Here is a 14,548-nt window from a genome sequence, read left to right on the forward strand (position 1 = left end):
GCATGCATATACGAAGGCGTTGGGCTTGCTCTCTGCTACATGCAGTTTTTCACGTCGTCCGATATGACGATAGATGTTTCACCTAGGAGGCAAAAGGACGTCTCTGTTGACCGGTTGGTTGCATGGAGCAACTTCGGAGTTGTTGTCTTGAGTCCGAAAATGGACACACTGTATACAGCACGTCAAGTTATATTTTACTTCCGAATGTAGCTCATGGCAATCAGCGTGTGTGTAAACTCATAGCCAGTTGTCCAGTAATGAGCCACGTTGAGTGTATCGTATGAGAGTCATCTGGCGTGACAAGGAGAAGTCTAACTCAGATGTCTTGTGTGACCTGATGGTCTCTTCGCTTTGGCAAAGACGAGTGATAGACCTACCATAACGTGGACGTGAATGCCTGTGACTTGTGACAAAGTGTCTGAGCCCTATGTGCATAATCGTCCAATCCCTTGAAGCACGACAACGTGTTTAGAGATGTCTCGGATCAACCTTGCCCACACTTAAAAAGGGAAAAAACAAGAAACGAAAAATTTGATCAGGTAGGAGAAGCGTGTGCAATAGCATGTCTCGTCCCTTTTTGTCACCTCGGGGTTTAATAAAAGCGGTAACTTTACTGTGCTGAGCTAACAAGGAAAAGAGAGGGTTAATAACGTAATACGTCATCTCGATCATCTACCCGCGTAACCTCCAGGAGGGCCAGTATCTGTATACTCAGCACATAATCTCTCACACACACTCTATCCTTCCTCTGTTGGGTGTTGGCTAGTACCTCGGTACTCTGGTGGCTTCCCCTGCCATCTTGTAGAGGAGTTCCCAGATCTTATGCAGCCTTCTTTCGACTATGAGGATGAGAGCTCGATTGCCTTACATTCCATTCCTTTCGGGTAACTTATCCCGATGTCTTACCCTGAGCCGACATCCTGGTCATTCCGTAAGATACGGGAAGCGACGATCAGCCCGGGACCCATCCAAAGAAAACCTCGAGGATCTCCCAAACATGCTTGAGCAGTACGGCATGGGGGTTCCGATGCGAGGATGAACCGTGCTTCCGGACGGGTTTAATCGAGGTATGTACTACCCGTAGATCCCTTATCTCTTCCGTAGAAGAAGATCAAGAAGGTCGTAAAATGCAAAATGCCGTCATGCCCGAGAGAGTTGCGAAGGGGTGAAAGGGTGATGATGCTTAATGTGATTTTGATTTATAATAAGGAGTTAGTCCGACAGGGTAGCTCCGGCTCCCGCTTCATATATAATATATATATGAGAATGAAGAGGCAACTCATACGATCTGATCAGTCCAACAAATTCCACAGATAAATTTCACCATACAACTTAGCACAACACATTGCTCCTATATAATCGACATTCCACATCGTATACCTACAGTACACTATCACATCTCTTGTCTGATATACGGTATAAGCAAACTCACCAAATCAACTAAGCATAACCCACCATCGTCGACACCTCATCACCATGCCAGGTAGATTTCTACTCCGACGCGCGCAATCTACCTTCCTTCTCGTCCACCAGTCCAATGAGAGTCCCAAGCTCAAAGACAGTAAGTCTTGCTCATGACTTGATCGAAGAGACTGTCATGCTGATCGTTCTTGTTGTCTCGTACAGAATCAGAATCATCTCAACCTACCAGATCCTCGTCAGAAAGTTGTTTGGGTGGTACACCCAAGATAACATATACGACTGGACCGACAGTTCTGCGAAGCGTGATCAATCCCAGTTGGAAGCCCAAGAAAGAAAGGAATGTGAATCATCTAAGATGCAATACACTCTCTGAGAGGAGGAGGTTAGTGGAAGTTGAAGAGGTGATCAACGAGGGTGAGTACCATTAGTATTCTGCACTAAAATGATACGTACAACGCCCTTACTGATGACTGTTATGTGTATTACTGTAGATTTGGAAATTCCATTCGAACTCGACGAGAACCTACCCACCTGTTCATCATTCGCTTCACCCGCTCATTCATTATTGACCACACCGACCTTTCCTGATCCACCTACCGTCAGTGATCCCCTCGACTTTGGAAGTTTCGACTCGGCGTGCGATCACGAAGAATGTATCGATCCATCTTTATGTTCAGTGTCTTATGGGTCTTCATTCAACCTTAACCCAGCTTCAAGCTCTCGCTCGTATATGAGTAAAGTCCAATTCGCGAACTCGCCAATATATCAATACCAAGAGGTAGAACAATGTAGCTGGGCATCATCACCTATCTTAACTTCCACACTCGCCTGCGGACGAAAAGGAAGTGACGACTCGACTTATTCCCAAAATACCGACTCGACTTCAGACTCAGATCTGGTCAGCGACACTCAGATGGAACGTGATCAAGATGGTCTATCGAATATACTCAGTGGATGTGGAAGTTTGATAGATGATCATTCCGATTCATCTCTACAAGCTACATCAACCTCGTTATCAACTTTCTCATTATCTTCACCGAGTCTAGCTCATCAGAGACAGTACTCATCATGTTCTTTCTTACATGATCGAGCTAAACAAATGAAGATCAACCAATCCAGCTCTCGATCGTCGAATGCGATATCACCCATCCATTCGCCAAGGTCGGACGAAAATACAATAAAGAGCGTGGGGTTCAAACCTTCTCCACCTCAACAGGTTCAAAGATTACTCGAACAATCCCGATTATCCCTAAGTACCAGTAGTAGCAGTAAAGGTCAGAGGAGGTTGAGTATGATAAGAGAATCGGAGTAGAGAGTAGGGAGCAGAATGGAAAACATTTCTTAACGTAATGAATATCATGATATATATTGTAGATTTGTAAATTAGATATATTGAGTTGTAGAGTTTATCAGTTGTATATGGACTATATCAGTAACCTCATTGTCTGTTGATATGCACATTAGTATCAGTGTACGAACATTCATTGGCAAAGACCAAGCAAGGATGACTCTGGGTACATTCTCATCTAAACCCTCCCGACTCATCTTATTGATATTTATCATTTGTGTTGTGCTATATACCGCTGTATATGTATGTTTATATAATCGACTTTGGCCTTACAACTTCTCAGCAAGAGCAATTAAATTCTTTCTCAAAGCACCTTTCGCATCTTTCCTTACCAACTCCTTTTGTTGATTGGGTGTAAGACCGGTCTATCGATTCGTGCACAATTCTCACGTCAGCTCAAATATATGTCAGTCTTGCACACCAAGACAATCGTGACTTACAGCGACTTCAATCTCATCCTTCTTCAACGCCTCGATACCTTTCTCAATAATCATAATTGCGAATTTCCCCTTTGCGCTGAGTCTATCTTGGTCCACAGAAGAAGGTGATGCCTTCACTCTCGCCTTTTCGTTTTTGGTGGGAGAAGGTGTGGTGGATCCGTTAGAAGAAAAGGGAGTTGAGGAAGTGTTGGATTTAGATTTCTTGGGTTTCGGTGTTTCCGGGGTAGAGATGATGGGCTTGGTATTTTCACCTTCTGTTTCGGAGATGTAGGGAACGATTTGAAGTTCTCTTTTGATTGGCATGGTGGGTAGTCTGTGGGTGTGATGTTGTCAGCTTCCACCAGGATTAGTGTGTGTGACGTTGAGACTATGTTGGTGAATACTTACTTTTCTATCGACATGTATATGGGGCGAATCTGATAGCTGAATAGATCCAAAATGCTCAGGGTATGTATCTGAATTGACTTTTGATAGAACACACAGAAGAGAAGAGAAGAGAAGAGAAGAGAAAGCAAAATAAAAGAACGAAAAGTGAATATAGTATGTCTGGAAAGTGGATGTACACAATCAATGTATATTTACCAAATTTGATCACCATCGGACGAGTCTACGAGACGTCGGATATATGTATTGGTTTTGATGGTCGTCAAGCAATCAATGTGATGCGGAAAGGAAGAAACTTTCATCTCGTCAGCTCGTACACGTGTATCGGCGGCAGTCTGGATGCCATAGCAAGCTGAGACTTCACATACTATAGTGTTGTATCTTCATTTCAAAGAGGAGCAATGATATATCTCAATAGTATTGTCCTCCTCCTATCACCTTATGCAAGGTTCGGTCGCACTCAACTGATCCAAATGTTCGGTAGAGTATGATCTGTCAGTGTGATTGCAATCACACAGTATAGGCACGTTATTGTGCATGTGCCACTTTCACTGTTTCGCTGTCTTGAGCTGACTTTTTCCATATCACCTACTTGATCAAAGGATATCACTCCGAATGAAATGAAAGGTTGATATGGAGAGTGGCCACCACCTGCGAGCAGAACGCTTCAATCGTACTTCTCTGAATGAATGACCTAATACACTCTTCACCGCTGATCGAAATTTCTTTTTTCTGCTAACAAACCATCAAAGCCCACTAGGTTCATACCACATTGTTATCCATTCGGACTTAGAAGAACCCCATAGACGATTAGAAAGATGAGTGACGACGGGTCCGACGGTTCCGACGAAAGCTCTTCCAGACCCTCCTCTTCACGATCCAGATCACGCTCACGTTCACGTTCACGTTCAGGTCGATCGTCCTCAGGTAAAAGTCGGCGAAGTGCTAGTAGCAGTCGAGGTAGTGATGGTGGTAGTGGTTCTTCCTCGAAGAAAAGTAAAAGTAGAAGCATCGATGCAAGTAGTCAATTGACCAAAGCTGAGACATACCTGAAAACCATTACCGATGAAAGTATCCAGTGTACCGATTTCGATACTGCTGTCTCGGCTGTGCGGACCTTAACGGATATGTCGACATTTTGTGAAGGGTTGAAAGAGAAATGGATGAAACAAATCAAAGAGCTAAGACAGAAAGAGGATCAGACAAAGAGCGAACATGAAAAAACCGTCGAGAGTCTAACTAACCCCAGCGTAGCGGCAAGTTCGGCTCCTGCTTCTGACACAGCTAGTACAGCAAGTACAGATCCTCCTTCTGAGGGGAAGACGGTTGGTACGGCTAGTGCGGAAAGTGCTAAGTCGGATGAGGGGACGAAGTCCGAAGGAGAGAAGAAGGAGGAGAGCAAAGATGGCGAGAAGAAAGATAAAGGTGGCGAGAAGAAGGAGGACAGTGGTGGAAAGAAAGAGGAAGCGAAGAAAGAGGAAGGTGGCGAAAAGAAAGAGGAAGAAAAGAAATAGGCGCATCATGACAGGTAATCCAAGAACAGTACAGTAAATGTGCAAGATGCATAGATTCTGAATGGCACACATAGGCCTCACCGGCTGGAAAGTACTCGTACTGTATTTCACCTCCATGCAAAGTCAATCTGCTTCCTATCCAAACGCGTATCATGTAGATCCTATCATATATCATATCATCACACACATGTATATCATATACTATAAAGACTCAAATGGTATGTTCTCTCAACAACAACTTGGGTGGGTAAATTATACTAAGACTCGTAACTGTAACTACGATCCAAACGAGGTAAGGCAAAGCAAAGGAGAGACAAAAAATTTAGTAGTACATTACAAGCAAGAACTTGTGCGCCAATTCAACAATTCAGAAAAGAAAAGTGTACGGTATATAAAGTGGAAATGATGAGGAAAGATGGTATGGTATGGCCAAGAAGATCAATTACAAACTAACGTCCCTTCTCTTCCTTGGTGATCCTCCACTATCTAACAACATGGCGTATCTCGTTGGATCAGTCGAAGGCATAGGTGATCGGATCGATCCCGAATTCGTACTGTGCGTTGGCGATCCCGTCAAATGATCTTTCAACCTATCTAACACACCTCCAACTTCCCACATCGGCGTCGAAAGCAGTGCACTAGCAGATGGAGGTGGGAGAGCAGGTGATCCACCAAAGAACATTGGTGTCTTTGATATACTAGGTGTACGCAAATGCTGCAACCTCGGTGTCTTATCGGTCGCAGCTGATGATCGACTAACAGGTGTCTTCGGTGGAGCTCGAGGTGAGTGATGGTGGGCAGCCTGTTTAGATGGAAGATAGTCATCTTCCTGAGCTAATGTCCGGGCACGAGGCGGAGCCTTAGGTTTGAAGTCGAACGCAGCATCCAACATCGGTCTGGCAGGCGATGACTCCCGCGAGTGATTCTCGGCCATATCATCGTGCGTCCACGTCTGCTGCAGTGCCGATGGATGGTGGGTTGATCGAGTGATGGTAGATGGCATGGGCGATGAGCCGGGAGAAGAAGAAGTCTGGATAAGAGCGGGAGTTTTGAATGCACTTGACATGATATTCTTGTTATTCGATACCGGTCGTTCCCTCTCTGGCGTAATGAAAGAATCATCCAACTCTTTGATCGACACTGAGGTCTCTTGTGGGATAGGATGTATCGGTGCGAGGGGTTCTGCCACTCTGACTCTCTTCGTAGAAGTGAAAACATTATCATCTTCAACTTCGAGTGGTCTCCTCTTCTCCTTCCGTTCGAATCGAGGTGGCATCATCATACCATTGCGAGCCATCTGTTCGTCCCGTTTATGGACAGGATCAACAGGGGTGACGTCCACAGGTGCAGGATCGGGAAGTTCAGCTTCGATCGGTAAGAATTCACCTTCATCATCTTCGAATTCAGCCGATTCCGTCGATTCCTGTTTGTTCAGTGGGGGTGGTTCGAGTAACTTGAATGTCACTTTCGGTGTAGTCGATTCATCCTCAGCTTCCGCTATTGGTGTTGACGATCCTCCTAAGTCTAGATCCTGTTGAGATTCGGTACGTTGCATCGGGAATTCGGTCAACATCGAGGAAGTCCTGATCATCTCCGTCGAACCCTCCTCATCATCTTCATCCTTCGCCGCCAACTTCCTTCCCTTCTTTCCCTTCTTGGGCACATACACTCTTCCTTCCCTAGCAGCCTTCTCCATCGCTTCGTTCTCTTTCGCTTTCTCGTGCAGCGTCTGTCGACAGACGGCATGATGAGGGTGGGAAGGTGGGAAGTTCTTGATGAATTTGTCTTCTGCCGGCCAGTGACATTTCTCATCTTCATGGATGATCCATATACCTCCTTTACCCGGTGGGAACATTTCCGTACGAGGGATAGTCTCGAACATTTTGTGGATCGAGAGATTGTGTCTGACCGAGTTTCGCCAAGCTCCATCACCGTTCTTGAAGAAAGGGTATGCCGTCTCGACGTATCGGTAGATATGCTCCAGCGAGAGACCACCAGCTTTACAACGCAGGATGGCTTGTCCGATGATACATGCGAAGGACGGACTGGGTCTTTCCATAGGTCGAGGTCCAGGAGGAACACCTTCGACACCTGGATCTTCAGCGACTTTAGCAAATTTGGCAGATGTTCGTCCACCAGTGGCAGTCGATTTAGGTATCTGTTTGATCATTCGAGGCATTTGACCAGCATTTCGTTTCTCCTCGAGATGCATCGTCATCATAGCTCGAGACGCAGAAGGACCACGGGTAGGTGAATCATGCTCATCATCACTGCTATCGCCATCATGTTGCTTGATCTGATGGTGAGCCGACCGCACACTGATATCACTCATGCTCGATATGCTTGATGAGGTAGTGGCCGTGGACGCAACCGAGACGGCTGACGAATGGATTTGATTGTTGTAGCCGAGTTTGTTATTCTGAGGAGTAATAATGTGTGCTTCACGGTGAGGTGAGAATCGCTGAGGGTAGTTGGGAGCAGGTCCAAGTGCACGAGCCGGAGAGATACCTTGACCCGTAGGGTTAAACTATAGTTGAGCAAGTCAAGTCAGCATGAAACAGCATTGCCGTAGCGAACATCAACTCACAGCAGTGTCATAAGACGATAGATCCCATGAGATATCCATATTATCAAGTGCAGGAGGTAGTGGGTGCATTTGTTGCCTCATCGATGGACTACCATTGGCGGCGGGCGGAACAGGGTCGAAAATATCACCACCGATATGAGGACTTGCCGAGCGAGAAGGACCATGTAAAGATGCATGCCTTGATAATGCAGTGGGTCGTTGAATTTGACCTGGCATCGATTGTTGACGCTGAATCATAGCTGGTCTTCCTTGCTGAGCGGTCTGCCTTTGACGTCCAACAGGCAAGGGTTGTGGTTGTTGATATTGTTGGTGGTGTTGGTGACCGTGGCCTAACAAAGGCATTGTATTATTCCTGTGTAGTGGAGGTGCCATTCTCGCCATGTTCATCTGATCTGTAGGAGAGACCAAGTGATTCTGTTGAGCGAGTTGCATCTGACCCATACTTGGTGATACCGACATTTGACCGTAAGCTTCGAAATGAGCTGGTAAGTAAGGTGTCGTTCCCTCTTCAGGCAAGAATGGCGAGGGACCTAAATCGTCAAATCCATTTGCAGGTGGTGGAGTCGATCTCATTGGAGTTTTATTTGATCCTTGTCCATTGATAGCCATGACATTCCCTGGATGACCATGCATGGGAATCGCTATCCTTCCTTGAGCTACCTGATGTCCTGCATATGGTGTGATCATCTGACCTTGAATCTCTCCTCCGTATGAATTATAAGGCTGAATGTAGCCACCTGGAACGATCTGTTCGTGGGTGTAATAGATGGGTTGATGGGATGTCGAGGCTGAGGGAGTAGGTGAAAAGGTATGCACACGTCCCATTCTACATGATTCTCGATATCAGCAAATAGCAAAAAGAGAGGCTGTCAATGCAAGAGTGAAGCATAATGATACTCACGATTCACCGCCCATCATATTGGTTGATCCTGAACCAGAAGGTCTTTGTGATGATGATGAAGAAGTCGGGCGAGACATGGATGATTTGATGATATTGGATTGATTTGATTGAGAGTGATTATAGGATGGAGTATGAATGTGAGACTAGCTCCCGATCTTTCCTATTCTTTGCCGTCAAGGTTCACTCTTCTTCTTGGTGTCGCACCTTCTCTTTGAACGATTGACCCGACCTGCGGGTGACAGGGCTTGCTGTAATGAATCTTCTCCTACTAGATGAACATGAACCGAGACACTTGAGTCAATTCGCGATGAACTCTGAAGTATAATTGATGACTATGATCACTTACAAAGAAGTCACCACGGTACTCTATTATTCTAATCCAGATAGATGTAAAGATCTCTTCTTCCTTTCACTTCTTCATGTGTCGATCAAGATAGTCGCAGTGCCGATGGTCGCGTTGAAAGAAGAGTTGGAGAATGAGAAAAGTAATGTTCGTTGCAGGGCAATAGTAATGGCTACAGTGGATGAGGAGTGAAATGAGGAGGAGAGGGTATGAAAAGTACGAATGGATGAGAATATCAAAGTGAAAAAGAGATTCACGCGTCCTGAGGTTGTATTGCCGGTAAGGGATGTATGTGCACGCAGGTTGTGTTATATACCAAGTGGGTACAGTGTGATGTCACTTGCGCTGAAATGTCCTTTCGTTTTCTGTACGAGGGTGATGGGAACGATGTAGATGATGGAAGTGATGATACAGGAGGAATGCGAGGTGTCAACAAGACAGACCGTAGCAGGTGCTCGAGTGATGACTGAATGTGGTCCAGTACCAATGGTCTGAGAACATGCGTCTGGATATCTGAATGTGATCCTCTTTTCGCGTTTTCCATCCCATTTGATTTGCGGTGTGGAAGTGTGTGGTGGTGTGGATGTGTATGGTGTGTGTCTTTGATTTTACGCGACTGTTCTTTGCACAAAATCCACTTTTCCCAATCTGGCAATTGTGTTTGGCAATCCCTTTGATCCGCGTCATAAAAATCTCAGCATCACTCGGCGTTATGTGCTGTGGCATCACCGGAACTTGCATTTCGGACGCGTCTCGCTCCTGAAATGAATTTTTCAGGTGTTCAACAAGGTTTGTGCTTTTGTGAACATTAAAAGATCTTATGAGATAGGATCAAATGATGGGCGGTGGCTTGGGGTAGAGTATCCATCCCACCAATTCGGGTGGAGCGAGAAAGGATGTACCCGATGGTAACCATTTTGCAGCTACAGATTGCAACCAAAAGGCAACGAATGGTTGATCTCAAGTCATGCGGCAAACTATACTCCTGCAACAGACTCACTCTTGTTCGCCTTCCGTCAATTTACATAAGCCGTTCTTTCTATTTGCCTTGTATGGAACGCGTCAGAAAAGGTGCGCACAGAAATCTGCAGTCGAATATCATCGTCTCTGATTTGATATCTTACGTACAAGTTCACCATAATGTGCCATGCAAGGCGCCTGTGAGGTATTGCTCTGCGTCACCAATTCCACAAAATCTCCATGAGGTTCTCGCTTCTTGTGATCGTGATACTGATACTCGTAATGTGCTTTTTCAAAAGAGATAAAAAGAGATCATGACAGTGCATTTCACAAGTCTGTGAGATGTCGGAATATGTCAAGAAAGGCAATAAGACGCATATATACATCGCAAACTGTCGCTTGGGTACAAAGAATGTCCAGAAAGGAGGATGTCAAATACTGAAAGTCGGCTTAGGACCGATAGTTTAGACGAGGGGATGAAAGGTGATCATAGGGGTTATTGTTGTCGCTGTATCAACGGAGAACTAAGCTTCAACCGATCTACTTTACTGTGTGTATGATGGATATTGAAATCACTTACAAAACCATACTTATTTGGACATACCATAAGCCCCACTAGTAGGAGCGATATAAGCCGCATGTCCATTTTCGATAATCCTCTTTTGGGGATTAACACCATCATCTTCACATTGATCAGTGGGTTTGGCTGCTCCCTCGGTGGGGAAACCAACAACGACGGTCGTACTGGCTCCCAAGGCGAGCTGGGCTGAGTGAGAGGAGTAGAGATTTTGAGCAACTTTGCTATAGCATCCTTCTGAAGCGGCTGGCCAGGAGGTGGCAGTGGAGTCTTGAGCGAATACAGTGGTGGAAGAAAGGAGGAAGGGAAGGATGGTAGATAATAGGATCGAGAATTGCATCGTGTACTGTTTAGTGAGATCAAAGCTAGGTTAACGGTAGATACAGAATCAGTACAAGATGGGGTTTCAATGGAATGAGGTGGGTTGAAGCGGAACTGATAAGTCAGTACATCTTGCTCTATAACTACGTATATATACGTTTGAATGTGATTGCGAGATTCTTGTTAGCAGCGAGATTCAATTCTCTCTTCGTCTTTTCGAGATTAGTATAGTTGATCAATCTTCCCACATCCTAGTCGTTAACCCTTTGGACCATGTCTATTTCTCCTTGTACTCCACCGACCATACCACGAAATAGCATCTTCAGCTTATTGAGGTGAATCAAAGGTAGTGAATCTGTTGGTTTTGTAATAAGCGTCCCGTTGACAAATAGTGTGCACTATATTCTCACCCCTTCATCCTCCATTGACCTTTGTGGTACGTTCCAGATGACATTATAGAGATAATCTCGCTTGAATAATCATCTATCTCCAATCATCTAGCTGAATTCGACGATTGAAAGCACGATGTCTTCAAAGTGGAGGGTTTAGTGTCTTATGTCAAGTTGATTATGTCAAAATCACACTGTAGAGTGGAGGGGGTCAGTACCCCGTTAAAATCGGGGAGTGGCAAGTGCGGGAAATGCCTCCACATTCTTAGCTGATCACACGTCATACACAGGCCCAAGCTAAAGGTGTTGACTGACTAACCACTTACTCTTATAACGGTGAATGCATATGTGATGAACAATCATTCCATGTGAGTACCGGATAGTCAGAAAGATATATAAAACAACACATCTTCCCAATCATCATCCAACTCAACCCAACACATAAAGCATAGCAATTTTATCTCAAACAGTCAACTTCAATCGAGTAACACCAACAACCTCTACAATGTCAAAAGGATCAATCTTATTCATCTTCACCTCTGCCGACAAGGTATTAGACGGTAAAGTGTGTCATCTCATTCCCCTTACTGTACTGGTTCTTGCAGGAGGATGTGACTAACAAGATCACATCTGTCAATAGGAAACAGGATGGTATCTCCCCGAAGCAGCTCATCCGTACTACGTCCTCTCCAAGGATTTCAACATCGAAGCTGCATCCACCAAAGGAGGTGCAGTACCATTGGATGAAAATTCCAAGAAGATGTTCACCGATGATGAATCAGTTAAATTCTTGAGTGATCCCAAAGCTCAAGAGTTGGTAAAGAACACTAAGAAGGTATCGGATGTTAAGGCGGATGATTATTTGGCGATCTTCGTTGTTGGTGGGGTGAGTAAATCCTCTCTCTCGTGATACAGCTCCAGACAATTCTTGCCGTTTGTATACGTTTAAACACTGACTTATGTTTGTCTGATTGTTAGCACGGTCCTCTCATCGATCTTGCACCAAGTAAAGAATTTGCCAAACTCGTCGAAGATTTCTACGCATCCAAGAAGGTAAGTACATTACAATTGAACGACCTAATAATCCGTCCCCATCTTCCAAGTAGTCAACCTTGACTGACTCCATCGTAATTATAGGTCGTCTCAGCCGTATGTCACGGTCCAGCCGCCCTAATCGGAGCTAAGAAACCCAATTCTTCCGAATCGATCTTCAACGGTATCGAAGCTACTGTATTCACCAATTCTGAGGAAGCACAAACTCCCTATAACGATTTCGTCAATACTTTACCTTTCAGTCCTGAAGATAAATTGAAAGAATTGGGTGCTAAATTTGTTAGAACGGAAGATTGGGGTGTCAAAGTCGTGTATGATGGTGGTGTTTTGACTGGTATGTTCATTCGCATTTAAACAAGATCATCCGGATGTGGTGTGATCGTAATGAAAACTATACTGACTGATGGCCCATATAGGTCAAAATCCCGCTTCGGCTGGAGCATTAGGTGAAAAACTTAAAGAAATCCTTCTTTCTGCTTAAAGTGATTGAAGCCAAAGTCAAGGCCGTTTGAAGAGTCTGGTTTGGTTTGGTTCGCAGTAAAGGAAGATCACAGCATTATTGTAGCCGTATTAACATGCATCATATTGAATTTTAACATACTATTATACGATCAAACCTAAATACTGTGCTACCATCCGTGTTAGCCAGGAAAGGTTCCGAGAATAGCTCTAACACACACTACACACAGCATGATCCGGCCGGAAGGGTCAAGCGGATCAAAATACAATGCACAGATACATTGCACCGTTTACGACTAACCTTGTTGTCACTCAAATTATCAGATAAAGTTCTACAACGAAGCTAAATGCTAGTGTTAACAATGCTGGATCTCGGTCTTCGGTCAACTGACATGGGAATGGAAATGAGATTGGAAATGACTTGTGATCGCCATGTTCAGCGATTGTGTGTGATATCTGTGCCGAGAGGTAAGATCGGAGGAGTAGCGACGTAGCGTTGAGTGCTGTAGTTACCGTAGTACCTAAGGTTTAACCCAGTGACGGTCAGTGATACGAGCGCTGTACCACTCGTGTTTTTATCATCAATTCACAAGAAGGTGGATTTTTCTTGATGCAAGAAACTAAGTTACAGTAGGCATCAATGATAATATCATTCACGGTTCTTAGTATTTGTGTTTCTTGTGGAACCTGATGTTGGACATGGTGATGGTGGTTTACTTGACAATTAATGGAAAATGCATGTCAAACAGGTGCATAAATCATCGTTTCGGATATCAACCTTTTTGTCTTCTTCGGTCGATCAAAAAGATCTATCTCTTTCGGATATGACCATTAACCCCCCTTTTCAAATCGTACGATTGACGAGGGTCTCTTGAGAAGATTACATTGTATGATCGATCAATTGACTACATTATACTATCACTTGAATCAAGATTTCAAATCACTTTGATACCCCTTTCCCCAAAAATAAGGAAAAAGAACACGAAATCACATTACATCACTGCGCCCCGCCCTTCCCCCGACAGTACGTCTAAAAGGACCACACTGTTTGATATGGAGTCAAGAAAGGACCATAAACTTACCATACCATGATTGCGCTGGGTTCATGTCCGATTTAAGCGAAATACACCCCACTTGAAAGTTTAATATCAAATACAGTAAGTACCCCTTTTCCCGACCAGCTACAGTATCTAGGGATCACACAAACTAAAGTAACCTTGTTGTGACTCTTCTAGCAATGATGCGATCAACGGGAACTGAACCATATTTTTTCAAAAATAAAAACAGATAGGGCACCTCATAGATTTTGGAATGTTCCTAACCCTTCTTGAGTTTCACCTTGAACGGCACAACCCTTGGGACAGGAATCTGATATTTGATAATTGATGATTGATGATTGATGTTCTCATCCATAACTTTATCCATTCCTTTTCTTTGATCTATGTCTCATGTTATAAGTCCTTGCTTTGCACAGCTTGGATTCAAGAACGAATGGGTCGATGATACTAAAGAGCGAATAAATCCGAACTTGTACCACTTTATCTTCACGAAGCCATTGATCCGAAGCTAACGCACGCATGCGGCATGAACAAGGAGAGTGGCATTTCACCTGTTCGGGAAAAGGGAAAAATACCATCATAAGGTTTCGGTATATTCTGGTGTAATGCGTTGCCTTAGTAGACGGTTTGACCTCTTCTTTTCTTTGACTTCTGATCATTCGTTTTTTGGTCTATCATCTCATCAACGATGTCAGATCATCCGATTACTGACCACAGGAGTTTGGGTTTCATGGGTGATTTCTTACAGTATAAATATTGATATCTTGAATTTCAGTTTTCTTCTTTTTCGTT

At 44.3% G+C, this 14,548-nt stretch overlaps 6 protein-coding genes across 6 annotated transcripts; 3 read left to right on the plus strand and 3 right to left on the minus strand.

The window, feature by feature from the left end:
- Positions 1–1,476: 1,476 nt before the first annotated feature.
- Positions 1,477–2,734, plus strand: V865_007091 (uncharacterized protein; the record flags this gene model as incomplete). The annotated part of the gene is made up of 3 exons (XM_066230846.1): positions 1,477–1,561; positions 1,627–1,836; positions 1,914–2,734. 3 exons carry the CDS (start codon positions 1,477–1,479, stop codon positions 2,732–2,734), a joined length of 1,116 nt encoding a protein of 371 aa, XP_066086943.1.
- A 305-nt stretch (positions 2,735–3,039) lies between these two features.
- On the minus strand, positions 3,040–3,513 carry V865_007092 (uncharacterized protein; the record flags this gene model as incomplete). Its single annotated transcript, XM_066230847.1, has 2 exons — positions 3,040–3,135; positions 3,211–3,513. The coding sequence occupies 2 exons, from the start codon at positions 3,511–3,513 to the stop codon at positions 3,040–3,042; spliced, it is 399 nt and encodes a 132-aa protein (XP_066086944.1).
- An 899-nt stretch (positions 3,514–4,412) lies between these two features.
- Positions 4,413–5,108, plus strand: V865_007093 (uncharacterized protein; the record flags this gene model as incomplete). The annotated part of the gene is made up of 1 exon (XM_066230848.1): positions 4,413–5,108. One exon carries the CDS (start codon positions 4,413–4,415, stop codon positions 5,106–5,108), a length of 696 nt encoding a protein of 231 aa, XP_066086945.1.
- A 442-nt stretch (positions 5,109–5,550) lies between these two features.
- V865_007094 (uncharacterized protein) lies at positions 5,551–8,673 on the minus strand (the record flags this gene model as incomplete). The annotated part of the gene is made up of 3 exons (XM_066230849.1): positions 5,551–7,635; positions 7,696–8,521; positions 8,597–8,673. 3 exons carry the CDS (start codon positions 8,671–8,673, stop codon positions 5,551–5,553), a joined length of 2,988 nt encoding a protein of 995 aa, XP_066086946.1.
- A 1,816-nt stretch (positions 8,674–10,489) lies between these two features.
- On the minus strand, positions 10,490–10,816 carry V865_007095 (uncharacterized protein; the record flags this gene model as incomplete). Its single annotated transcript, XM_066230850.1, has 1 exon — positions 10,490–10,816. The coding sequence occupies one exon, from the start codon at positions 10,814–10,816 to the stop codon at positions 10,490–10,492; it is 327 nt and encodes a 108-aa protein (XP_066086947.1).
- Positions 10,817–11,691: 875 nt separating this feature from the next.
- Positions 11,692–12,720, plus strand: V865_007096 (uncharacterized protein; the record flags this gene model as incomplete). Its single annotated transcript, XM_066230851.1, has 5 exons — positions 11,692–11,751; positions 11,827–12,072; positions 12,165–12,239; positions 12,324–12,573; positions 12,656–12,720. 5 exons carry the CDS (start codon positions 11,692–11,694, stop codon positions 12,718–12,720), a joined length of 696 nt encoding a protein of 231 aa, XP_066086948.1.
- Between the last annotated feature and the right edge of the window lie 1,828 nt (positions 12,721–14,548).

This window comes from Kwoniella europaea, chromosome 2 (genome assembly GCF_036810445.1).
Source record: "Kwoniella europaea PYCC6329 chromosome 2, complete sequence".
In the NCBI taxonomy this organism is placed as follows: domain Eukaryota; kingdom Fungi; phylum Basidiomycota; class Tremellomycetes; order Tremellales; family Cryptococcaceae; genus Kwoniella; species Kwoniella europaea.